Below are 27270 nucleotides of genomic sequence, written 5' to 3' on the forward strand. Positions count from 1 at the left end.
AGCATGCAGCAGAAACCGTCCGTGCAAACGTGCAAAGGCAGCAGTTCGGTGAGGTACTCACACAGGCAGCGTGGCCCGCGTGTAAGCAGAAGTCCACGCAATCCTCAGTAGTAGATGCCACTTAAGTCTACAAAGTTATTTAATTTACTGTTTACCATTTGTAAACACGCTCTCTCGTCATAAAATAAGTCATTAAGTCATAAAATAGGCATATAGAGGCAGAGGGCAGAGCCTCTACACAAAAATACATGACCACACTATGGTCCTATAGCTCTAAAATAAGGATTGAAAGGGGATTACTTCTGAGTGATTCTACGCATTGTTTTGTTTTAGGCAAAATCCTGCACAGTATATCTTTCAGAAGGTCAATTTGGAGCATCTCTGTACAATCCTACACACACAACCACAAAACCATCGACACATTTCAAACAGACGTACGCACAACTCTGCTCAGCAACTTAGTAAGTCCTTTATTTGCAATGTTCCGTTACCTCATCTTCCAGTTTCCGATGCAAGAGAAGCAATAATTTCTTAAATAAAGAAAGCAAAAAGAAAAAAAATATTTACAAAATTCCAATACAACTAATAATCAATGGATTATCTAAAGCACCTCTCTGCATCTGGACAACTGCTGTCTGTGTTGGAAAAAGGATACACTGCAATTAACATCAGCAATTTATCATTTCTGAAAAATAAAACTGAAAAAAAGAAGTTTTTTTTAATTATCGGTATTATATATTTACAGAACGCTCCTGAAATAAGTTTCCACTTAAAGTAGAAAAGGCTTTCGGATCATTTCTGTTTTTGTTTTGTTTTGGTTGTTTTTTTAAGTTTTTTTTTTTTTTTTTTAACTTTATATATTTTCATCAAGTCAATTTTCTGTAGATTTCAAGTTTTAATGGTGATTGGGTCATTAAGTGTCCTCTACGACAGCTCAGGTTTAAGTATAGAAGAGGTAAGGATGACGAGTCAGTCAGTGTGGTTCACTACAGGGGATGGGAGAGGATGGCTTAAAGGAAGCATTAAGACCACCCCCTAGTAGTCAAGGTCAAAGGTCAACACCAGTCCTCCGTGTTTCTGCCGTCTAAGTTCATGATGGGAAACAGGAAGAGAAAATAGACAACCTTTGTTTTAAAAACTCCATCCATCAAATTAAGATTAGTTCATGTTCAACTGCCTATCGACGTCCACCGTTATCATTAATAGAAACACACTTCAGTCATGCTGCACACTCCAGTAAGGGACAAAGACATAAGAGCTGAGTTTGGATTGAACACACATTATGGCATGACGACACCCACGTTTATCAGGGAACCCACCTCACCACGCACGCCGCTGTTCGCTCTTGCAGATCTCATAGGATGTTATAATGGCATAATAATTATCTAGAACTGTAAAAAAGCAGCCTGTTGGTTTGTATTATTGTGACAAAAAGAGTTTCGTAGTGATGTGGGATACTTCACACCTCGTTAACAAGCAATCCTGCTCAATCAGTTTTCAAGTTTATTTGATGAGGACACTTGCTGTGACAAGCAGGTGGGGAAATAATGAGGAAGCAAGAGAGGGAGAGTAGAGAGAAATGATTGTTTTCTGAGTCCATCCCTCAAAGAAAAGGAAAAAAAATAATAAAGATTTATCCTCATTGAGGATTGATTTGAGTCTGCCTCTCTGGCAATATTGTCCATGACTCTCTGCAGCTGCCTGCAGAGCCCCCGCCTTGCCAAAGGGGGGCGGCAGCTTTCAGTTTTCAGTCTTTTAGTCCTTGTCAGACTCCTCCTCTGCCTCGCGGAGCCAGGTGAAGAAGGCGGTGACTGATTTCAAGGCCACTCCTTTGCCTGTTTGCTCTGCAGGGTCTTTGCTGGATTCCCATTTGTAGAAGGCCTCCTCTTTGATAACGTCCTCGTCGTACAAGGCGTCGAAGAACATGCGCAGCAGGTCTGCAGAGACAGGTCACAGAGGTCAATACTGATCTGATCTAACATGGTCAATGAAAACAGATAACACAAGCCTTACAACACAGTAAATATGAGCTCATACTGTCGAGTCTGTGTTAAAATAACTATTTCTGAGGCTGCTGTTTGAACTAATTTTCAACATTTCAACAAATAGTGCAAAGTCATCATGCACATGTTTATAAGGCATCACAGTACTTAGACTCTTCCCTGGTCAGATCACATTATTTTGCAATTTAGAAATGGACTGCAGTGGATTACAAAAGGCAGCTCTATCATCCAAACAAGAGTTAGCACTGAGTGTCTGCATTCAGAGACCTCAAAACAGTCTGTGAAAGACCATGTCCACATTAATTAGCTTTAATTTAAAACCACGCCTTTTCTTTTCTCGGATGTCACAAACCACCATAAACACTGGTAGATTACGTTACAGTGAGGAATAAATTGAGATTTCAGGCACATATGAATCCTGAGTGACAGGTGTGGTTTGACATCTTTTTAAGTGAGAAGCACTGCAGAATTGTAAGCAGAAAGTCGTCTTCATGCCGTGGATGGTGCTTTTCTTTTGATGAAATGGTAAATGGACTCGCACTTCTACGGTGCTTTTCTAGTCGTTCGACCACTCAAAGCACTTTCACACAAAGTCACATTCAAACACACTCATACATCACAGGATTAACAGATAAAGACAGAAGCTGAAGCCTAATGTTTCAGATCGCACTGTTTAAGCGAACAACCACATCACCGAATGATCAAGTCAGAAGACCGTGAAACTAAGCAGCAACACTGCTTCTGTTAAGCAGGATAGGTCTTTATTCCCTGTTACAGTCATTTAAAAGCAAAAGCAGCATGTGCATAGTAATCCTTTATTAACCTAGCTAGTGTGGCAAAGAAGTGTAACTTTGTGATATAACATCTAACGTGAAACGTATATTTCCTTCCAACCTTTTCAGCCGACAAGTGTCATCACTGCAGGTGCCCCATGCTCAATGTTTGACTACAGCTGGTTTTAATCCCATCAAAACAGCGAAAAAATGAAGAAAATCTGAAAACAATTTTTAAAACTTTTCGAGGACCCAATATAATTTTTTTACTAGCTCAACTTGCTCGACATTTTTCAAATACATGAGATTCAAAACATAATTTCAACAAGCTGGCATACATGGAGGGAGAGACGGGACTTCACATCATTACACTTGACATTTTCCAGGCCTGGAAGATGTGATATTGAAATGCCATGACCTCTGCTGATACTCCCCTGTTTGATTGGCCAGTCTGTGCTCAGTGTGGGCCTAAGCAAAGGGTCAGTTTGGACACTCTTTTATCAATTTAATTAATTTCTAATACCACCTTAAAATGGTCTCAGAAATGACCATGTTTGCATTTCACATTAACAAAAGCAGCAGTCAAACTCTGACACACATGAGCTCCCCCAGCTTGTTTGTCATTGGTCTACTGTTTGGTGAAGTGCTTGTTATTTTGCTCACTTCTGTGCAGTTTGCCCGAACACATTACTGCTGTCACTCCACGGGTAGACTGATACTCACTCGCTGGCTGCTCCATGTGCACCATCAGAGCCTGGAGGGCGTACAGAGCCTGTAGCTCTTTCTGCTCATCAGAGAGATATTTCTGCAGCAAACTGGCCCTCTGGCTGATCTGCCGTGCATCCACCCTGTACGGGTTGTCACCTAAAATAATGAGAGAAAAAGACTTGCTCAGACAAACCATGACACAATATCAAACTGAACTCCCCATGGCTCCAAAATCAATTAAATGCTGACATTTGCGTTAATCATCACATAACACTGACATAATGAGCATCAGTGAAACATTTTCAACATGGAAAATTTATGCCGCCGCCCTGAAACAAAAATACCTAAGTGATGACAAACACACGAAGACGCAAGATAATATTAACAAAAACAGACAGCCCCTACTTCTACATGCAGCATTAGTCATACTTACATATGATGGCAGACTGACACACTGATGTCATCAATGCTCGTACGAACTGGTTGGAAGCAACTTGCTGCTCATCCAAGTTAGCCTGAAAAAAGAAAGAAAGAAAAACTGTTTAATGGTGGAAACAAATGATTCATATATTTTTTTTTAAAAAAAGGAATATTATATAAGGTTCTGTATGGTTTATGGGAAAACTCAATAAAAGAAATCACTAAAATATTTGGCACATTTATTAACAAAAACCCACTGTGTTTATTTCTAGAGAAAAAAAACCTGAAGAAATTGAGAAGATTAAAAATTAAACAAATAAAAAAGAAATTGGTTAAAAAAACAATTTAAACAATCAAATGGAAATATCTTGTGAATGGAAAATATGAAGTGGAAAAGATCATTATGGGAATTAGGAACAGAATACATATATTCAAAGAAGGACTTAGTAACTTCGTAATCAGGTGACATAAAATTACTCAACTTATGAATTCTGAATGATTTATGAATGGTTTATTATTACCGTGCATATTTAATTTTTTTGTTTTTGCTTCTGTCGTTATTTACTGGATATACACACATATGTATATGTACACACACACACACACACAGACATTTTTTTTTTGTATGTTAGTAGTTTTGATCATTTAACTTCAAAAATGCTAATTAAAAAAATAAAATAAATAAAGACCATTATAAGAGCTACATCACTAGAACGTATCACTCACCTCAGCCCAGTCTCGGATGCGCTGGTTGTTGGCCTTGTCCTGGAGGAGTCTGTCCAGCTGTTTGCTCAGCTCCTCTCCACTGAGGACCTTCTTCTTACTGACCTCCTTTGACTCCGCCCCCCCTCCTGTGGTGAACTCCACTTTCTAAAGTATATAAAGACAGAAAAAAGTAAGTGATGAACTTGTAAAGTTGTCTTTAATTCTCTGGTTTTTTTAATAGCTCACTCTGCCTGTTAGTCAAAAAAATAAAAATCCCGCTATTTGGTGGCCTTAGTTTTGCCAAAGGAGGCTGAAATTTGACATGGAGGTTGTGTTGATGTTCATTTGCCTGATGAAGAGCCTGATGGGTTCAAACTTCATATCTGTTGTAGTCAATAAACTACTAGGAGCTGTACTCCAGTGTACAAATATTTATTCTCTCTGTAGTGTTTATGTTCATGCCAGTTGGCTTAATACGGCAGTGGGAGTGGTCTATTGCAAAAAAGGCACATAACTTCCAAAAAGATTCCCAGACTTGCCCAAGATTTTTTGGAAACATCATTCATGAGCCAAATGACAGCTGATTCCTGCCTGGCATATGTGGTCGCAGCTTATTGCAAATTTGTGCGTTTAAATTGTAAACAACCAAAGCACAACACAGGGCATGAGTGGAGGTACTGGCATTAGGTCTGCAGTTGTCTTCGCTGCAATAAATCATAGATTTTGGTACAAGATGCGTTTATTTTTTCCAAGACTGAATGAAGGCATTCATTATTGGAGTGTGCCTTCTCTCTGCAAGAGGTTACAATCTCTCTATTACCAAATGCCTCCACCAAACCTCGATGGGAAAATAATAAGTGAAGTGGCTGTTTTCAGTTGTTAATGTGTAACTGTCTACTTCTGTAAAATACGGACCTGATCGGTGACGAACTTGTTGACGTCTTCCTCCTCAGGCAAGAAATCTGACCAGCTCAGTCCGCCCTCCGTCCACATGGCCCCGATCTTCTTGGGGGTCTGATGGAGAGAAAAAAAACATTAAATCCAGTGAGTCTAAACTCTAAAATGGAACAAACTGCATAGATGTTGTTAATGTACAACAGAATGGAATGAAACAGATGTTAAAGTTTGGACTCAAATCGACATGCCTTATGCTGGTTTTTTTTATATATTTAGGACATACCATTTCTTTGCAGAGCAACTTGAGGATCTGTACGAGTAGCACGCCAGCCTTCCCCAGAGGTATGAGAGGCTTGGAGATCTCCCTGAAGACACAGGAACACTGAATTATGCTTCTGACATGAGTTGTTTTATCTATTTTTGTTGATATAAATATCAGAGTGTGACAAGAAAAGGAAAGAGAGGGGAATAACAGACGAGAGAAACACTTCAATAACATTTGTGAGAATTTGACAAAGGTGTCAAGTTAGCTGACAGACTCAGGTTTGATGTTTCTGAATGTGTAAATTCTTACTGGAACACATGTTTAGGGCCAGATGACTGACAAACACCCTGAAGATGTCACTTTAATGGTGGGTTCACGCCGAATGTGATCCGAGCGTTTCGTGCAACGAGTTTACATACAAAGTCAATGCAAACAGAAGCAAATTCACACCGGTCGGTGTGATGGACGTGTTGGATACCAAAATGCATATTTTGCATCATTCACGTAAGTTGACATTTTTCAACTTGCGCAAGAATTTTGCGTGACGCTGTGGACACATGGAGCTACACTCAGCATCAGTACTGCACAGACACAGAAGAAATACGGATCTGAAGGGCTCAGAGATGTGTGAGCAAAACTATAAAATTACACAGTAAACTCTGTAAATACACCTGTGTCTTGTGTAAGCTATTTTTGTTGAGTTGCTTATTAGAAAAATGGTGAGTAGTAAGTTGGTCTTTTATTGTGGAAAGTAAACAACGGAGGGTGTGTAATGTGCTGCTGTGATGGTCTGACAAATAAAGAGTGTTAGCATCTTGGTTGACTCTGCTTCAGGGCACAGAGCCTGCGTGTTTATATCCAGCTTTCTGTTGTATGTCGTTGCAAACCACAAAAGCTGTTAGCTGCTTCTTTTAGCTAAAAGCAAGCGCAACCAAATCTGTTGAGGGCCAATTTTCATGAGGTGAAAAATGCTTCAGCAGCCATATACGAACAACCATTTTTATTTTAAGTGTGAACACGGCATTAGTCTCACTGACTTAAGAAAATCCAAAAAATTGTGCTATTTATAGACAGAGATGTGAGTCACAAGTATCAGTTTCTGACAGATCTCAATCCTGACTTTCAGCACTGTGACTCACCTGAAGAGCTGTCCCATAGGGATGCCTCCCTCATGGAGCACGGGGGTAATGAGTTCAGCCAGGTAGAGCCAGATGTGAGGTATATCTATGGCTGTGTCTTCCGCAGCCTCCAGGGTCTCTTCTAGCCTGTGGTCCCAAAAAAAAAAAAAAAATTAGTTCAATTTTTTCACATCAGTCTGTTGAGAGGAAATTAAAAAAAAGCTATTTTCAGACATTGAAAACACATTGTGATGTATTTCTGCTAAAGGCTCACCCTTTGTAGTACTGCTGTGTGGGCAATATCCCTGCCTTTATAAGCTGGTGCAGCAACAGGCCCATGTGCTCTCTGGCGATGGTGCTGCGCTCAAGCGTCGACTCCACGCCATTCCGCACAAACACGTAGAGCAGTGAGGCACTGTTGAGTTCTGACACACACTGCAACGCCTCCTACAGCAGCAGAGGAAGAACACACACAAGATGTTGGCTACAAGAGCGGTTTCATATTTCAAGCATTTGCTGGTTGAAGGGAAACTGGTATTTTTCAACCCTAATTTTCTGTGTTTTTGTATCTAAGTGATTGCGTTTTTTTAAAAGGGATCCAGTATTGAGTGAGAGCGCATCACGTTTGTACCTTCAAGTCATTAATGTGGAGGTATTCTTCAATGATGGCGTTTGACTTCTTCTCAAGCTCCTCTTCACTCAAGGCAGGTTTTGGAAGAGAAGGAGGAGGAGTGGGGGCGCTCTCACGCTTAACTGCAGAGAAAAATAGAGACAGTAAAAGTTAAACATCATTCTGATCTAAATGTGTACACAGTATTTCCTCAAATACATCTTTCTTCCATTTATCCATTTCGAAACCTTTTTGCTTCGTGAGTTTTTCACCTGGGAGATCTTTGCTTGGGACTCTGTCCCGGCTTCCTCTGTCTCTGCTTCCTCTGTCCCGACTTCCTCGGTCTCTGCTTCCTCTGTCCCGACTTCCTCGGTCCCTGCTTCCTCGGTCCCTATCGTCGGTCATGCTGGCAACGCGACGCACAGGTTCAGTCGCGGCTCGGAGGTCTCCGGTCCTCCCACCACGCTCCTGTGACTCTCTGCTGAAGCTTCTCTTGGTGATTTGGTTCCGGGTGTTCCTGTCATCACGACCTTCCCGTCCCTCGCTGCGATCGAATCTGTCAAACCGATCCCTGTCGCGATCACCCCTGTCTCTGTCGCCACGCTCACGGCTGGAGCTTGACCTACAGGTGTTAAGAGAAAGGTAAGGTCCATATGAATCACAATGTTGTGCCATCAAATGTGATCTTTAATAGATTAGTATCAGGTTGCATTTGTCAACACTTAAACATAGAAATGTCTAAAAAAAAACAAAACCTCATTCAGGCCTTTTACTCCTGTAAACAGTGAAGAATGTAGAAATGAAAATAGGAGCACAAGGACGAGACATTTCATTTGAGAAAATATCTGCAGCTGCTGAATACCTCTGAGGCGCTCTGCGATCAGAGTCAGCTGAAGACAACAATGAACCGGACTGCTGCAGCGCTGAGAAGCGGTTGAGAGTGCTGGTAGCTGGACGACCAGAATCTAAAAAAAGGGAAGTGGAAAGATTAACACCTCAATGCACCAAATCAGCTTAAAACCACATTTCTTTTTAAAAAGGTCTTCTACCTGGCTCTCCACTTGCTGGTTTTGCTCCAGTTCCCCCACTGCTGCCTTTGCCCCAGCTGCCCCACATGCCTTTTCCCCCCGGAGCCAACAGCTGATTATTGAAGTCCAGAGAACCAGGCTGCAGGGAGATACAAAAAGTTACCATAACAAAGTTTAATTCTAAAAGCATTCAACTTAGCAGAATAAGTTTGCAAGACTTGGGCTATTTGTTAAAGTGCAACACACTTCAAAACCAACACTTCTGTCAGGAAACATAACCAAATCTAAGCTTAAAAAAGTGACATTTTATGAAAATAACTTTATTCTACATGTCTCTTTAATTTTTTGCCAAAGATAAACCTTTTGCACTAATCAGATCCTGTAAAAAGCAAAACATATATGTTTATTGTATATAATATTAATTATCAAAGAAATTTTAAAAAAAAAGATTTAAGACACTATAACTGTGTTAAACTCCACAAAACACATTTTTGAGTTCACTCCACCTCTAACCATGACTGTGCTGTTTTCATGGAGTTGCGGGACAGAACACAGTGAGTAAAATAAGACAGGAGCAAAAAAAAAGCCATAAAAGTGCTTCAGGTTCAGAGGATAAATGACCAAGATTTTAGTGGAAACTTTTGTGTCAGGCATGAACGTTACCTTTGTGATCTTGCTAAGGCGGGTGGTGTCGATGGGTCTGTTTTTGGAGATGGGCACCGTGTTCCATCCCTCGTCCTGGGGCTGGCTGGTCCTGCCGCCTCCTGGTGTGTGAGGCCCTCGGCCCCCCATGTTCCCTCCCATTCTTCCGCCTCCCTCCTTCTTGGACATGAGCTGCTGCTGGACTTTGATCTGTTCTCTGTGCTCCTCCATCTCGGCATCCTTGTGGATCTGGTCGATTGTTTTAGGACCCTGGTCTCCCCTACGAGGCACCCAGTTACTCTGTAGAGATAGGGGACGGTTATAAAACTGCTCCTGTGGTTTAATGTCGACATTCACGGCTCCTATGAGACTCGTAATCGCTGTGGATGACTTCACAAAAAACAAGTCTGCTGATTCAGGAATACTTCGCAGCATTAGTCACCACTAGAAATGCTTGTTATCGGCTCTTTATACGACATCCTCTGACAGATTAATTAATATTTACCTTTCTGAGGTCCAAGACATCTTGAAGCATGAAGCGGATTCTGGATGAGGTCTTTCTCTCTTTGATAATCTTGTCCATCTGGTTGAAATACTGATCCATTCGAGGCTAACAGGGACAAAGAGAAAAAGTGGCATTTATGAGACAAACAATGTTGACCACATTAGTGACCGCAACACGGGGTGATGGTGGAATGTGTAAATGTGTGTGTGTTTTTTCTTTACTAACCTTTGCTTTCTCAAAGTCAAGGTCTTTGCCAATAGTGGACAGCAGCCTGCAGAGACACTCCAGAGACTCCTCGTCATGATTCTTCAGTAGTTTCACTACGCAGTCATGCATGATGGCCTCTGTCAGCATCTTTAGCTTGAAGAGCTCGCCGATGAACTTAATGTTTCCCAGTGAACGGCGGCGGGCCTGGTCTCTGGACTCCTCCAGCTCTAACCTCAAACGCTCACGCTCCTCTCCCTGTGGGCAGATATGAGCGGGAGTTTGTGCTCAGTGGTGGGTAACACAATCAGTTTAGTCTAAATAAGCAACAAAGCCTGCAGTGGTTGGGACAGTGATAGTGAAAGATCACATTTCTTACCTCTTTGGCAGCCTCCATTTCTTTTTGTTTCTTCTCAAAGATTTCATCATCGTCCTGGTCTTTCTCAAACTCTTTCTGGCAGCGGTTGAGCAGCAGTTTGCGGAAGTTAACAAAAACTCCTGGTTTGTCTGAGGTTGGGACTTTCAACTGAAAGAGGAAAAAGCAGAGTATGTGTTATTTACTATGCAGGAATTGAGGGTTACTGTTTGTAATAAACAGTATCACCTGCAAAGTGGAGGCCAACCCCAGAATCATTCTCTTTCACTATATATTACTCACCTGTGCACTATTCCCAAAAAAACGCCCGATCACGGCAAAAAAGAAAATCTATCTATCCGTCTAATTTTCTGCATTAATTGATAGGCAATGCAAGGTATTGTTTTGTTTAACCAATGTTTTTAGTTTAAAAAAAACCCCAAACAAACAGATTAATCGAATAATTGATTGTTAATTTTACAAATAATCGAAGAAAAGTGTAACCCTAGTCTCTGCAGATAAATACACCACCACACACCTCTAGTGGATGATGTTTATGAGGGTTTACTTTTGTATGAGTCCATATTTTGTCTTTTCAAAGCAAATCCTGTGTAGTATACCGTTAAATACTTAATAAAAACGCTAAAAAAGGGATTGTAATGTGCTTCATCAGCTCCACCATGAACATTAAGTGACACAAAACAGAAGTCCCCCCTGAAGTAATGAGAAACTTTAGACATAATCACACGTCTTACCCCCATAAGGCAGCGGCACATGTTGGCGTAGGCCACAGAGAAGTTGGGCTCTGAGATGGCCTTCTCAAAGATGAGGTCAATGGCTCCCTTCAGCCTCTCCTCTGTGTCTATCGTCAGCTCTGTCACTTGTTTCATCAGCTCCTGAAACTTCTGAGGGGTCAGCTTGTTGAGGATACTACGCAGACGCTTGAACAGCTCTTGAGTCTTGCTCTGTTCGGGATCCTCTTCTTCGGGTTCCTCAGTGCGGCCTCGAGACTTCTTAGATGAGGGCTTCCAGGCCTTCTCAGCCTTGTTGAGCTGCACGTCGTCGCTGAGGGACATGCTGCTGATGATTTTCCTGGGCTCTTTCCTCTGACCCTGCTGGGAGCGACGTGGCCCAGGGGGCTAAGGGGATGGGAAGATATGCAAATTTAGAAACCTTAGAAAGCAAACTTGATCAGCAAAACAAATACATATATTTATGATTGTTGCCATAATCAAAACAGACAGGACATTTTAGAACTGCACTGAAATGTTTGAAACTTGGAAGCTTCATTTACAACATTGAAAGGTGATTGAATCAACATTAAAATTATGCTTCGGTTTTCTTTTTGCATGTCTTTTCATTTTGTTCAAATGCTGTATTTCTGCACAGTTGCAGATAGAAATTAGTGTCCGTTTCTAAGAAACCACGGCAGAAAGGGCAGAGACAAATTCACTCACCGGGCCTCGTGGTCCTCCGACTGATCTGCTCCCAAGGTTCCCCAAATACGAGGGAGTAAAGTCAGGACCAACATTCATCATTCGAGCTGGGTCAGCAGGCCGAAGTGGAGTCTTGTTCGCCTGTAGTTTAAGTAAGAGGAGAAATGACCTGGATGGACGTCTCGTTTCCTCATTCTTTATCAACAGAAAAACTTCAATGCAGCTTCTATTTCAACATCCACTTATATGAGTATAATAAACATCCCCAACCTTGTCCAGGACCACGTCACTGATGCTAGGCAGGCCCTCGGGTTTGTGCATACTGGCGCTGATGAACTGGAAGCCCAGGAGGAACTCCCTGTCGTACCGCTTCTTCTCCTCTGGATCTATCGGCTTCCATTGTTCTGAGGGATGAACGAGAAAAGTTACATGACACAGTGTTTCACTAAAATAGGCAAACATGTGCCCTCATATTTTTTTGTTTTCATTTTTAACTTTAGGTACATGTTAACATAAAAAACAGCTACAGGTGTTGTTAATATCAGCAGTTACTGTTCCACTACATGCAAAAACGGTGCCATTTCTGGAGAATCTTGAGACGATTTTACTCAGATTTTGCGATGACGACGACCCGATCACAACAACTTTGCTTTTTTTTATAAAGAACCAACACTGCTGACAATGCCACCCCCCTATATGATTTTACATAGCTTAGGAGTTGTGACGGGGCGTGACATGCAACAAAACGTCGGCCTCCAGTTTGAGATATAACATAGATGTCGGGCAGACCTTTCAAAACAGTAACACAACATAACATGGCAATAAGAATCATTAACCATCCATTACGTGCTAGATGATCTTATCCTCTGTTTGGAGAGTAAGAAGCTCTTCAATTGTCTCCACAATTTTACATATACAGAGAGAGAAAGAGGGGGGCCGAGAGGGCCAACTCAAACTCCCGAGGCGCTGGGTTCAACGACCTGTCTATGCCAACAGAAGCAGAGCATACTAACTTCAACAAAGAGAGATTTAAGATGTATTTAGGCTATTTATTTTTTCTCATAAAAATTAAAATGAATAAAACCCAACCACTTAACAAATATCCGAAATGGTTAGCTCCAGCCCTAAAGGCAAAACAGCTCTGTCCGCCCATCCACAATCACACCTTTTATACAGAACAGCAAGGAGTAATCACGGCATTAACATTCTCGCCTTAACCAGGGAGTGTAAAAGGGGCTTTTGTCACAACCTACCTTCTTTGTACTGGTATTTCTTCTCAGTTGGCTCAGGTGTGGCTTTAGGTTCTGCATTCTGCTTGTCCTCTTTCTCCTCCCAGGTCTCATCTGCAACCTCAGCAGGAGGTTCAGGTGGAGCAACAGGGACAAGGTCGGCCTGAGTGGACGAGGGTTCAGGAGCAGGCTTGGCTTGTTGCTCCTGCAGCGCAAAAAACAAACCCAACGAAAAAACAGGAAAAGATGAAGATGTATTATGATAACCCGGTTATAAAACGAAAAATCCTCAAACGTTATTGATACAGCTGAAACTGCTGGGACAAGATGACCTTTGTGTCGTCATCTGGACGGATACACACCTCCGTGAAGGCATCCAGGAGGTCTCCAATGGCCTCCTTCTTGTTGAGCTCCTTCATGTTCTTCCTCTTCTTTGGCACAGACGTTGCAGCTTCAACAAATCGACACAGACATTAAAATCTAGCACATCACATGTGACGTTTATAAATGTGAGCCAGAATTGGCTCCACCTTACCTTGCATAGTAGATTCCTCTGTAGGGCAGCTAACAGAGGCAGGAGAGGCGTCCTCACTTTTCTCCTTCCTCTCTTCCTCTTTCTTCTCCTCCTCCTGCTGCTCCTCCTCCTCCTCCTGGGCTGGCATTACCGTTTTAGCCACAGGTGTGGATTCCTGAGATTGAGAAGCGTCAGGCTTGTCAAGCGGTGTAGTGTCTGAAAATGCCACATCCTCAGACAGTTCCTCAGCATCCTGAGGAAGGCCGTTAGAGAGAAGAGGCTCTGCTGCTTCAGCCGGTGTGGGTTCAGGTTCAGGGGCAGCGTTTTGTGTCTGTGGAGCAGCAGGTTCCTGTGCGGAGGAGGGAGGCGGAGAGACTTCGGTTTCTGTCTTTGTCGATGTTTCTGCTTTAGCCTCGTTAACAGGGGTAACTGTTGCCGCAACCTCAACTGCAGGCTCCAACTTAGCGCTGGGCACTTGCTCCTCTTTTTCCAATTTCTTCATTTCCTCTGTTTTCTTCTCTTCCTTCTGCGGTGCCTTCTCAGCTGGAGCTGGAGCGGCCTGCGGTTCTTCCACTTCGACAGGCGCCTCTTGTGCTGCTAATGATGCCGAAGGCCCGACAGGAGCGTCTACTGTGTCACTAACTTTATCATCAACTTTATTTTCTGCCTCAGCAGCAGGAGGAGGTGCTGCTGCTGCAGGGAGGGGAGAGGGAGACTGCTGGTCCTTTATCAATGGGGATGGCACCTCAGCAGCGGCTTTAGGGGCTACACACTGTGCGGCTAGCTCAGCAGGCGGCGTCACCTGGCTGTCTGTTTCCTGTTTGGCCTCCACCACAGGCTCTGTGTTTGCTGTGGCAGGAGGAGGTGGGGTTTCAGCGCTGATTGGAGGCTCCATGTTTTCATCTGGGCAATGAATCACATGAAATAATCACAATGGGGAAAATGTGGAGCACAGCAATTTTGTAGGAATGCTAGTTTAGATTTTTTTCAAAGAACTGTTTGTGATAGATAGCCGATCCTCGTTAACCAATCACTGACTGTTAACCCTTTGAAACCTGTGAAAGTCGGCCTGGGAGAAGGCAATGAGCATCTTGACAAGAAATTACTCACAATTTGCGAGAAATTTATTCTAAAGAATTACAAGTAAATGACCTGAAAATTACAAAAAAATTAAAAAAGTAAATAAAACAAAAACAAATACATTATCTGAAAAAAGGGCTAATGTACACTCACATACATATTTCTGTAAGAGAATTTTAAATATCTATATTTTTATTAGGCTTATAAAAATTGTTTTCTTTACAATTTTTAAAATAAAAAAAACAATTGCAGTTGCCGGAGCCATCTCTTGCCAAGTTGCTCATTGCCTTTTTGCCCCCCCCAAATTTTTAAAAGAAATCAAACAAATGTTCTCAGTTTTCATAGGCTGTAGTGGTTGTGAAAGGCATCTGAACACAGCACAAGAAAACTGCTGCAAGAGTGTCAGCTCCGCACTGGAGCCGCTGAGTCCGCCCACCCCGCACACAGTGACACGGCTCACTGGTAGCATCACAAGGCTAACGTTACCCAACAGGTTTAAAGAGTTAAGCTGTTTCATTGCGAGTTTGTTCGTACTGCTTAACAGCTCGTTGTTTGATGTTAATCGCTGCTGTGTTAGCTTGTGCTAACTCGGAAGATGTTGAACTGACTGTGTTGTGCAACAGACAGTTTGTAACAGACAGCAACATCATGTCACTGACTGCACGGTTTCATCATCTTCCCCAAACAGTGCCAATATATTATATTTATTAGGTATTTTTCAAATTGACCATATTAATCCGTCCAAATTCTTATTGTTGGTTACCAGTTAAACAGAGAATGTACTCACCTCCTTTGGTCACTGTCGTGGCCGGCTGTGTAACTTCACCGTTGGTCTGTGCAGGACTTAAATCTGCAGAGGAGACCTGCAGAAAAAAAAAAAGTATTTAGTGTTTTTAAGATCTAAAAATGCACAGATTTATGATTTATGATTTACATCCATGAGTTTAGTGTAAGTCATCACAACATCCCTGCATCGCTATCTTTATGAAATTATTTTCACTTTTAGTTGAGACTTATCTGGTTTATTGATTAAACTCTATGGTCATACTGAAGACTTCAGTGTGTCCTGCTGTTCAAATGTATTTCATTTTATTTAAGTGTTTCTAATGTCTTCCCAAACCCAGCTGGCAATGAACTTGCAAGTTCCTAAAATAACATTTCAACAACGTCAGTGCATATTTGAGTGCATTTGCTTCTGCTTCATTCTGTGAAACTCTGTGCTATATCAGTGCTGTGCTGATAATACCATGTCGGCACAGAGGTATGAAAACATACAATTACCCCGAGGAAAAAAAATTAGTTGGGAGCTGATGCGTGAAGAAATTCTGAGCTGTGCTTTGTTTTCTTCAACAATGTGCCTCTTTGTTCACACACAAACACACCAAATGTCATTTCTTTTCTTCAAAATGAGTGCAGAAACGATCTGCTCAAGGTGTGCATTTTTTTTAATCAATACTTGTTTGTGTATTTAAAGTGTATAAGATGTAAATAGTACATTTTCTTTCACTTTTGGGAAAATTACAACATTGTCAAATAAGCCAACTACTAAAGTAGAAAAAAATTAAGTCAAAATTACAGATATCTTATCTAACAACTCAAGTTCCACAGTTGGCACTGTCCATTACTCTACTTTATTTCATTTTACATACATACACACTATCTTAGGTCAGTACAGACTAGCTGACAGCAATAGTTTTCTAAAATAAGAAAAACTAAACCTTTATTTCAGATAAACACAAAAATGAGTCATTATTTGTACTCAGGACTTAAAATAAAAAAATAAAAACAAAATAAAACAGTTCTGTTTTGAACCATGTACCATGCTTGTTTCAGATCAGAGTTCAAACAAGTCAATAAAAGCTAGTCTAAAATATGTCTCACCTGTGGGGGAGTCGGTGTGGTGGTGGACCTTCCACCTGACATGATCTCCTCTGTGATATCACGCCCGCCCTGGTTGGGGTCTCGTATCCTTATCTATAAGAAGAACGAGCAAATATTGGTTCAACTGCACACAAAACATGTATCAAACACAGACAGCACGTAATGGTGCTGTCTCTGCTGATCTGTAGCTGCCACCCATCATGATAAATACTGTTGTTATTTTCAGGTAAAAGAGAAAGTTCCACAGTGAACAGACAATACACTTTCAGTCCATTCATTTTTTTTGACCTCAGACAAGAGGTGCGCTGCCCTTTTGTTGTGACACACTACCGGTTTGCGTTCCCTCTTTGGTGGCCCTTGTGACTGTGCCGGTGGTTGCTGAGGAGCCGGGGCTTGCTGCTGTTGCTGGGCGGGGTTGATCATGACCGGCGCCGGCTGGACAGACGGAGAGTACTGCGGCTGAGCTGGATAGTATGCTCCTGCTGTAACAGCGAGAGGAAACAAAACAAATATAAGAAAATAATACTGAACCGACAGATGCAGCTTCATACTAGAATAACCGTCCATCTGGGATTCACAAGTTGTTTTTTTTTTCATGTAGTTGTGACCAAAAATGTCTTTATTTGCTGTGTTTTCCTGAAAACCCTGCAAGGTGGTTTGTGGGTGTAGACCCTATTCATATTTAATATAAACCTCCTGCAATAACAGAGGGGAGACTCCTGTAGGAACACACCACATGAATCCACACAGAGCCTGTTTGCGGTGTGTGGATCACAATATAAACAAAATATAAACTTGTACATATTATATACATAAAGGCTTATGTGAAGGCTGATTTATGTGTTGTGCCCTTTAGCAACGCCGAGTTGTATTGAGCGAATGAAACGATGGACATTATGTTAAATTTATTCATTCTGAAAAACATTACTATGAAATGGGTTACAACACAGGCTTTTGAACTAACAACCTCAACATGTTAACAGGGATCCTGACTTTTTGGTTTCAGTTTATTCCACAGAGTTCATGGATATTGTTGGAGCAACTGATAACAGCACAGGTTTTGGTGATTTGCATGTCAAAAAAAGTCGAACCTAAAACTAGCCCAATTTTTTTTAATGAACATTTCAGTTTTTCAACAACATTTATAGAAATGGCAACTATGCTTTTACTGCCGTCTACAACCTGTTGGGCATAAACTGCACCGACACAGAATGCACGAATAAAAGGTATACTTTCTTATGGTACAATTATCATTTAGGAAGCTCTTTTATTGCATCAGACTCTGAATAATATGACTGCGTTTGTTTATTTTTCATCTCGGGCAAGATATGACACTACCATTGAAATTGATATCCATCCAGAGCTACTAGAAATGTTGAAAGTATTTTACATTGTTGCCAGCAGGACGAAACCATCTTTCCACAAACTATTTGTCACTAGAATGGTTCGTCTCTGTTGTCTGCTTGTTTGCCAGTAGGAGCTGTTGAAGTAAGCATGGTAAACTTGGTACTGTAAAACACATTTTGTCCTTTGATGTAAAAAAAAAAAAAAAAAAAAAATCAAAGTTTGAAATCACTAATATGGATATGCAAAACCAAAGAGATAATTACGAAAGTAGTGAGGAGTAAACAGAGATTCTGTTGCTGATGCAGGAGCTCTGATTCCGAAATTTTACTGAAAGCCAGAAAGCGTTCTTAGGCTAAGACATATTAACCTTAACGCAAAGTTATAAGCATCTTGCTCTGTTGTTGTGGTTGGACAACTTGACCTCTTGATGATGGAGACACTTGTAGAGTGAATAATTTGTGTGGAGAAGTTTTTTGTGTTGTTTGTTTTTGACTTTGTTCCTGTTTCTTTGTATTTCATTAAAACTCTCAAATTATATTGTATCAAAACTTGACTGGTCTGAAGTACAGTAAAGTACAAAAAGCGAGTCTAAATACTGGTATTCCACATAAATCTAGATAAATATCATTAGTTTGATTGTAGTGTCATATCTTGCCTAAGGTGAAAATGAAACGAACCACAGTCATATTCAGTGTTTCAAATCCACTTTCAAGATATCTATAATACAATTCAATGGAGTTGTATAAATGACCGTCATGTTTTCACTTTGCACTTTGCATATAAAAGTAAACACGTGTGTTACCAAAAGAAAAGAAAAACGCATTTGCAACACTATCAGAGACAGGAAGTGCCACAGAGATTTTTGCCACTAAAGCCTGCTGACCAACGCACAAGCACACACACTACTCACCAGGGTAGCGCTGGGAGGTGAGAGGAGCACCGTGGAGAGAGAGACGGCCGTTTTCTCGGCCGCCCCCTCTCCCCCCACCACCCCGCCTCTCCCTCGCAGCAAGAGAGGGCTCTGAACCAACGCAGCAAACGAGAGGAAGGGAGTGAGGGACGGGAAAGGGAGGAAAGAAGGAGAGAGGGCGGGAAGAGACAGATGCAGAATGAGTTAATGAGAGGATCCAGAGGAAGCAGGGTGTTAAAAAGGTCCCATGAAATGAACGGCTTTTATGTACCTTGTGTTCCTGGCTGCATATTACTTTGCTGTTTTTTTGTGCGTTCTTTGCGTCTTTAATAAATCCAGAGGCGAGCAAATGAGCATTTGCAGCAGTAACGCAAGTCACAAATGTGTTGCATTTTCAAAAAGTGCAATACTCAAATGTTTGCTTTCCATTCTTGGAGTCTCTGTTCTTTTGAACTATCATTAATATTCAAATTATAACCCTCCTTACATTAAATCCCACCCTAACACCTTATGCTGATATTCATCCTGCAAAAGAGCAAAATTCTTGTCCTAAAGTCATTTCATGGAACCTGTAAGGCAGTGTCAGGTGAGACTGCAGATAGAGAGAACACAGGCCGAAGCAGAATCAAGCCAGACCACATGCAACTGGCAGTTCACTACACACAGCATTTAGACCCAGAGAGACATTAAACACACCGACCAGCGAAGCAAAACCACAACAGCGTTACCTTATCGGCAAAGTGTTATATGCTAAAAAAAATCTGTTAAACTGTTTCACCTCTTTTAACTGATAATCCTCAGTGTTTATGGTTGTGCTTGGCTGTTGTCGGTCTTGGTTAAAAACTCTTACCATAAGTTGGGTATTCAGCAGGGCTCGTTCCCGGATAGAAGCCTGCTGTACCGCTGGTCACAGGATACTGCTGAGTAGGAGGCATATATGGGGCCCGGTACTGCAGAGACAACATACAGAGTCAGAGGCAACAACAATAGAGTCCCAACAGTTAAGTTGGGAGAGCGTCATTCAAAATCTCTGCCGTCTCCACGGTAACATACTGTATCAATGTGAATAAGATAAGATCCTTTTTGTAACACACGTTTCTGGGAAGATAAACATTTGCTTTTTGTTTTCAGAAGCAGCTACTTCTTCATTGTGTCTATTAGTCGCACGCTCACACACTTTCCTGTTCGGCTCTTGGAAGCAGACAGGATGATTTTCTCTGGCTGATAGCATTTTTCAGCTTTCTACGGTAACATGCTGTGACACCGGTTAATTCTTGGCGGCTTGACAGATCCGTCTCATTGGAAATTTGACTCATTTTCACTCACCAAGAATGTAATTTCTCCATGCCAGCAAAACAAGCTAATGAGCAGTCAGAAACTACAGTAGGTTAAAATAAGTTTCCTAAACAATTTTAGTTTCCGCTCATTCTGTAGGAGCAGGTACTCCCTTTACTTAGGGAGAACAGATTTGTTTGATAAAGCTGTGGTAGCCAGTTTCACTATTATACATAATAGTGAATATAATAATTATCCTGAAAAAGTAATAATAATTAATTAATTGATTAATTTTAAGCATAGATTTCTGGACCTCCTCTTGAATCTGTTTTCAAGCTTTAGATAGTCTAGACTGCGAAGGGAGACTTTGGCCAGTCACAGTTTATGTCAGAGAGCGTGTTTTATTTTTTGTTTTCTTGGCTGTTCTACAAATGCAGATGCAAGTGCACATCTCTTCTGTGAAAGCCCGATTCAGTGGCAGAGAGTCCTGCAGAAAAAGTTGCTATTCCAGCATTGGCAACAACTGCCTACATTGCAAAGCCACCCAAAATCGGAAAACAGACTTATCAAAACGAGAGTCTGGAAAATAAATAAATACATAAATAAAACTAAAGTCTCAAATCCTATTGTGTCCTCTGACTCCCAGCTAGGGCTGAAACTAAACACTATTTTATTTGTTGATTAATCTGCCAATTATATTCTCGATTAATCATTGTATCAGTAAAATGTCAGAAAACAGTATAAAATGCCCAGTATAACTTTCCAAAGCCCAGTGCCCAGCCCCAGTGTTTTATCCAGCCAACAGTCCAAAAATCCAAAGCTGCTCAGTTTATCAAGTATGACAAAAGAAAAGCATCAAATTCTTAAATTTTAATAGCATAACATTAGCAAATGATTGTTTTTTTTGCTTTAAAAAGTGGATAACAATTATTTGATGATCAAAACAGGTGCCAAATAATGTTCTGCCCTGTAGCTCTATGATGAAATGAGATAAAATATACCAACGTATGAGAAACAATTGGTTACAGTATCAGGCGTCTGCATGCCTGCCGCGTTCTGGTTGGAGAGGCTTAGGGCACAGAAGGGAGAGCTTCCTGCCATTATTTTCCATTTTCTGGATTTCTGCTACCACAGCTTTAACCTTGACCTCCACTTTTTCTTTAAAAAAGCATTGTATTATATTAGGGCCACTACGGTAATATGACGAGCATAAACTTAGTATCTTGTGTGAAGGTTGTTGTGTAGACCGGTTATGTGTGTCTTTTTTTTCTTTTAACAAACAGAACGTGAACCAACCTGTCCAGGGGGGATGAAGTAGCCCTGAGGGGAGCCTGCAAAAGACAGCTGCTGCTGGGAAATCATCATCATCTGGGAATTGGGCGGGTAGACGTGGGTAGGTCCGACAGGTCGTGGGCCACTACTTGTCTGTACCCTCGGAGCACTGGTGGCCATGGCCGGTCGGTTCTGATAATAACTCTAAAGAACAGATAAAGGAGAATATGGAAAGGAAGATGAATCAAAGCACAAGCGAACCTGTTGCTGTGTATGCGCATTTAACCGTCTTTAACCATGGTGGTCCTAACCCCTGTGCTGTGCTTCCAGCTGAGATCAGGTGTGTGTGTGTGTGTGTGAGACTGGACACGCGCACACACACCTAATCTCAGCTGGAAGCACTCACAGCAACTGCCAATGTGTGCAGAAAGTTCAGCTCTTGGGTTACACTGAGCTCAAATTGTATTGAATGTCATATGTCTCCGTGCAACACTGAGGTTAGCCCAAGTTAAGAGAGGGAGGGAGAGGGACGAAGAGAAAAGCTGTTACCTGTAACGCTCTGTATCCACCCTTCAGCCGCGCAACACATGAGCAGAGAGCAAGAGAGGGAGTGAGATTAAGGTGAAAATGAGGACAAGAGACAATGTGGAAGGTTGAGATAACAAGGTGTCAGAAGGAAGAGCATGAGAGGCAGCAGCAAAAATATCTCAGCCATGAACAGTACGCTCAAACAACCATAGCTGTACACATGCAACTCTGTACAGGTCTGCATAGAAGTAAGATCCCCTCAAGTCCTGCGGGTTAAAGAAACACTTTAGGGGCTGCAGGTGCATGCAGGCAGTGAAACAATGTTAGAATGCTGCAGGTACTAAAATGACTTCCCTTAAATATTAAACTACTAGGCTGTTTTTAATACATGTTTGGGAAGATGTCTTACAAATGCAGAGAAGTATGGGGGGAGAAAACTGTGGGTATGTGCAGGTGCAAGGTGAAAAAAGAATAAATATGGCCTGGGTGAACTCGGCTATAACATAGCAAACCTGCAACAACTTTCAAAAATGGTAATATTTCCAAACACAGAAATGTGGATTTCAAGGATGAGATGTAGAACTTTATGTTATTGGACCTTAGGAAAAGTAAAAAAAAAAAATACAGCGTTCTCATCTAATTCTCCAACACGTGGAACCAAGAGCATGCACTACACTACGGAGACAAAGGGGATGTAAGGCAAAGTGAGGGGTGTTAGTACCTGTTGGTGTAAAGTACGGGGGCCTGCAGCAAACTGGGAGGACAGCAGAAGAGAGGAAAGAAGTCAAGATTTACATTCAAGGAGAAACATGGCGAATACGCCACAACACACGCACAAAGATTTAGCCAAAGCCTTATAGCAGAAGAAGCCGTGTCAGAAGTTTTTGTCAAAGAGCAGGAAAGGGAGGGATCCCATACGGGGCAAAATATCACACAATTAAGACACTGGAAGCAAAAACCTCCGCATAAGGAAAAAGAAAACATGCTGTGAACAATACCTGTCTTGGCTGTGGTGCAGAGTTCATTTGTGGAGGTGGAGGGGTAGCAAAAACAAGAGAAGGGGGTTGTCCAGGACCGTAAGCAGCCTTGAGAGGAGAGCACAGAGGAAAAATCGGCGTTACTTAACTTTCATCTACCAAAAAAAATCAGATTCTCCATGGTTGGTTTCTCTCACCTGTGTCAATCCAGGGGAAGGGGCAGGGTTTGGGACAGAAGTGGGTCCCGTTATAGGCTGTGGTGGTTTGTTCATTTCACGTTCTTTTATGGTTCTGCATTAGGGTGGCCTTGTGTTGCCAACCTTTCTGAGGGAAAAAAAGGAGCAAGAAATACAAAAAAAGATGAACTATTAAGCATTAACTACGTGTTAGTTAAAGACATTGAGAGTAAATTGCTTTTAGTTCAAATCTGATCCTCATTAAAAGTGATATTTGCAGCCACACAGGGTAGATATCACTAAACACTGTATGAGGACATGAACTTTTAGTGTGGCATCATCTCATCAAGCAGAGAGGGTGTGTCTGTGGTTTCGCCTTTGATAACATCACCACCTCCCACGACCCCTCACTTGCTTATAGCACGGCTCATGCACACAGTCTTATAAGCAAGTAGTGTTAACCTCGTCTGCAAATTCCTTGCTCTAAACATATACCAAAGGACTTGTGTGTTTTACCCTCCACACCAAACTGCCTGTTTGAGTAGAAATAGTGGCTATTAGGATTGTGGTTTTTTTTAACTGTCAAAGCCCCTTTTTAAATAATCTAAGTGATCATGACTTTGTCAAAAGCAAACAGCAAATAGATAAGAGATTACTTGTAGCAGCTTGGAGATACAGTACTGTGCTTAAGTCTTGAGCCACTTTAAACTTTGTGTTTTTAGAAATGTTATAAAGGTTATATTTATTTCTCAGTAGTCTCTTTCTAAAATTACTACCAGAACATACAAAAAATATGTACACAATAATAAAAATGCAAATATTTCAGGATAAAACAACTTGAACGGGCTTAAGTTTGGAGTATTTAGTGCAGGGTTGGAAATTAGCACCAGCCACCAGCCAAATGCTGGTAAAATATGCAAGCCGCTGCTAGATTTGCTTCATCTACCAGTCACAAAAACAATGGAAATCTATTGAGTGGCTCGTGGATTTTGGAATCTGCTAGTAGCCACAGTGGCTGGTGGACAAAAAAAGTTCATTTCCCACCCTGAGTGTGACCTCCCTTTCCATTTAGCGTGTCTTCAATGTTCTTGGGCAGACAAATGTAAGATTTACAAAATATGATAATGAGTAATGAGTTTTGCATGGTACTGTACCTCTAATTCATGTGTGCCTGCTATCAAATCACCAGGAATGGTTTGGTTTTGAGTGAATTTAAGAAAATGGATACCTGAGGTCAAAGTTCATTTACTGTGTGAACAGTGGCTTCAATGCCCCCTGGTTGTGCTAGCTACATGTGCAAATAATCCACTCAAATGCATCCGTTTCAAAACCAACTGCAGTTTTCACATCATGACAAATCACTGTGGTGGAACAAGTTATACTTGTGGGAATTAATCAAATCTGATGGAAACCACTCACTAGCAGACGTGTCATCCACCATCCACCTGCTGACACAGGAACTATTAGCTGCTAGCTAATGCCATGCTTCTTTGGGACAGGGCATCAAAGCTACCATATGGATCTGTCAGCAGGGACGGCTAACAGCCTTGTGAACCGACATTAAATGTGACAAGTAGACTATGAAAAGCTTCCTATTTTGTCTTAGCTGAGACATAGGATGAAAAGACATTTTACTGGCCCGCTAACAACGGCCGAAGCAGGTTAAATCGTTAGCCAACAGCCGGCTAACGTTACGTGTCCCACTATCATAGACATTTTGCTTAGTTACGCTACGTGGCTGAAACCACATTTAACCTTAAAGTACACACAGCTCGTCCCGGTGGTTTTGCTGTGCTTGTGAACATTACGTTAAGTAATCGAAACTCGAGAACAGCAAATAAGCCGGTCCTAGCAATAATGTTGCAACACTTGACACACCGATTAGGTTACAGTTAAGCTAATGTTGGTTAGCGGTTTAGCCCTGCCCTGTCTGTCCTACGAGGTGTATTTAATTACAGGCCCTGCGAGGTCCGCCAGCGAATTAAACCAACAACATGACATTAAACTTGAGCCAATATTATGCTTACACGATTTCAGATTTTCAGTCAAACCGTTAAGATTGCGAAATTAGCTTTGAAATAGTGAAAATCGTCTTAAAAGCATGACTCAGTGAACGATCGGTATTAACCATATGAAGATTAGCCACGAGAACGAGCCTGGGTGTCAGGTTAGCAGCTCTAAAAAAATGTCTAAAAATTAAGTACCTACCTTTAAACTAACGTTAAAACACCGTGGTTAATTTGAGGTTATCGGTTTACATGTTCTGGGTGAGATTAGCAGGCTAGCTGTGCCGGTGTGACAGCCGGCAGGGCCTGTTCAACCAGCTAACGCTAGCCTGCTAGCCTGTGTGCCTTTGACAAAAATGAAGCCGAACTGTTCTTGAAGCTAGCTCCACCACCGCCGGTTGTTCTTACCAGTAATCAATAGTGAATATGTTGTAAGATGATAACTCTGGGAATCAGCCTCTGACCAGTCTTCTTTTAATGAAAATGTTGTAGTTCCCTTGTCCTTTACTCCAAAAGAAAAGTGATGCCCTTCTTGGCTATTGACTTAGCGAGCTAGCAGCTAGCTGACCGGCAGATGGGGTGAGTGCTGTTACTGTCACTTCGGTTTAAATCCCCGGTCAAGCAAAAGTGACAGTGCTCAAAATCTAATAATATAGTACTTCGGGAGTACTATTGACAATTCCGATGGCCCCGAAAAAAGCCTCTGGACCGGAGGTCCATGATCAAGGCGTCGATGGTGACGGATTGCCGGTTCGGTATGTACACAACTGTCGCATCAGGAGGCTCACAGAGAGGCCATAATGCGATGTTTCTGCTCTATGGAGCCGGTGCGCCTCCAAGTCGCATGGGTAACTTCCGGGAAAATTAAATTTTGATGCCGTCTCCTTGGTCATGTGATACAGGAGCTCGGATCAATTCATCGGCCTTTGCCTCACTATAATGCGATAAAAAACAGAGGAATGCGTAATTTGTTTCAGAAAATGTCTGAATAATAATAATAACCTTTATTTGTATAGCGTCTTAATACACTGCAAGCCTCATTGAGAAATTTGATGTATAAATTTATAGGTCGGCTGAACAACTCTGAGAACTGTATAATCATGGCTTTGACAAGCATCAAATTGAGCACTACACGCTATATGTCCAGGATATGGAAGCATTGGTATAGTAGTCTCCTCTGTGGTCATTGACTTTTTTCATTGTTTTTTAAGTGATCTGTACATATTGTGTTGGGGATTTTTTTTTTTTTTTTTTTTAAGTGATCTTATTGCATTGTGAATATGTTGTGTATGGTACTTCTATGTGTCTTTTATATCTTTTGTATGTATTGTCTTGCTCTTATGTGGACCTTGAGTCTGTAATAAAGTTTATTATTATTATTATTATTATTATAGCACCTCTCATAAATAAAATGCGCTTTACATGTGAGTGTGCTATATATATGTGTAAATATATACATATATGGATACCATAACCCTGGAAATAAGTTTTAAGCAAGGTCAGAGGTGGACAAAATATAAAATCATAAAAGTCTGAAATATAAAAGAAATATTAGATTTTGTCTCTGTTCTCTATGTGGTTACTTAATTGAACAGCCTTTACGTAAGACCTTAATTTGAAAAATATCTGGAATTTACCATCTTCTCCCAAGAAAACAAGGGGGTTATTACGACAATTAATTTGCGCACCCTCTTTGATGTATTTGTATGAATAAATATTGTCCTCTGGCTTTGTTCATGTAAACTGCCCCATGACATCTTTATGTTTTTGTTTACCATATAGTTTATGGTTTATTTAAAGACAGAATCAAACACAAATCACATAAAGACATAAAGACACAAAATAGTAATAATTATTCTCCTTATGAACTGCTTAACATTTTAGTTTCTCTGGGTCCAAGGTTACATATTCTATATACTTGAAGTTCCTATAAACAGTAACTAACACAGATATTAAGTTAACTATGACTAGCAGCGACTCCTCAAATCCAAGAACAAGCTGGAACAATCAAAGGTTTCTGATTTTTACTTGGAAACTGACGTAAAAGATTAATCAATTAGCAAAAGCTAATATATAAAATTTTGTTTGAGAATATGAAAAAAGAGAATCAACTGAAATGTTAAAGGTCTTCTGGTGTGTCCTGCATTATTACCTGCACTGACTGCACACTTTGTGGTGGGGCTCTGTCTCAAAATTGACATGATTTCTAAATAAATCTGTGTTGAAACACAAACAGGAGGTCGACAAGAGCCCAAAGTTCATTTTTACTTTGTAGGCCTCCTGGCAGTGTTTTTAGGCCATGCCAACAGCTTCAGTCAACCAGAATGTGTTTGTCTATTGCTTAAGTTTTGACAGAAATGGTCAGATGGGGCCCATGTACTGTGTAAACTCTCCCCTTGTGATAAA

General features: G+C 41.2%; 1 protein-coding gene across 6 annotated transcripts; it reads right to left on the minus strand.

Annotated features, from left to right (window-relative positions):
• Window positions 1-445: 445 nt before the first annotated feature.
• Window positions 446-25715, minus strand: eif4g1a (eukaryotic translation initiation factor 4 gamma, 1a). Of its 6 annotated transcripts, none has more exons than XM_088085489.1 (33): window positions 25273-25715; window positions 22880-23002; window positions 22704-22790; window positions 22427-22459; window positions 21727-21747; window positions 21202-21381; window positions 19481-19580; window positions 18631-18741; window positions 16704-16855; window positions 16374-16466; window positions 15280-15355; window positions 13434-14315; window positions 13261-13349; window positions 12923-13103; window positions 11940-12073; window positions 11691-11810; window positions 10989-11372; window positions 10258-10404; window positions 9900-10136; window positions 9675-9779; window positions 9191-9469; window positions 8549-8666; window positions 8362-8464; window positions 7772-8121; window positions 7521-7642; window positions 7164-7336; window positions 6911-7036; window positions 5790-5871; window positions 5525-5623; window positions 4631-4774; window positions 3918-3999; window positions 3500-3640; window positions 446-1937 (listed from the first exon to the last, which is right to left on the minus strand). In XM_088085489.1, exons 2-33 carry the CDS (start codon window positions 22952-22954, stop codon window positions 1756-1758), a joined length of 5208 nt encoding a protein of 1735 aa, XP_087941615.1. In that variant the 5' UTR covers window positions 22955-23002; window positions 25273-25715; the 3' UTR covers window positions 446-1755. The 6 variants fall into 6 exon arrangements, with proteins under 6 accessions (XP_087941615.1, XP_087941613.1, XP_087941616.1 ...); XM_088085487.1 differs by having other exon boundaries at window positions 22880-23006; XM_088085490.1 differs by lacking the exon at window positions 21727-21747 and having other exon boundaries at window positions 22880-23006.
• Between the last annotated feature and the right edge of the window lie 1555 nt (window positions 25716-27270).

This window comes from Plectropomus leopardus, chromosome 12 (genome assembly GCF_026936395.1).
Source record: "Plectropomus leopardus strain MGB_pleo_1.0 chromosome 12, ASM2693639v1, whole genome shotgun sequence".
In the NCBI taxonomy this organism is placed as follows: domain Eukaryota; kingdom Metazoa; phylum Chordata; class Actinopteri; order Perciformes; family Serranidae; genus Plectropomus; species Plectropomus leopardus.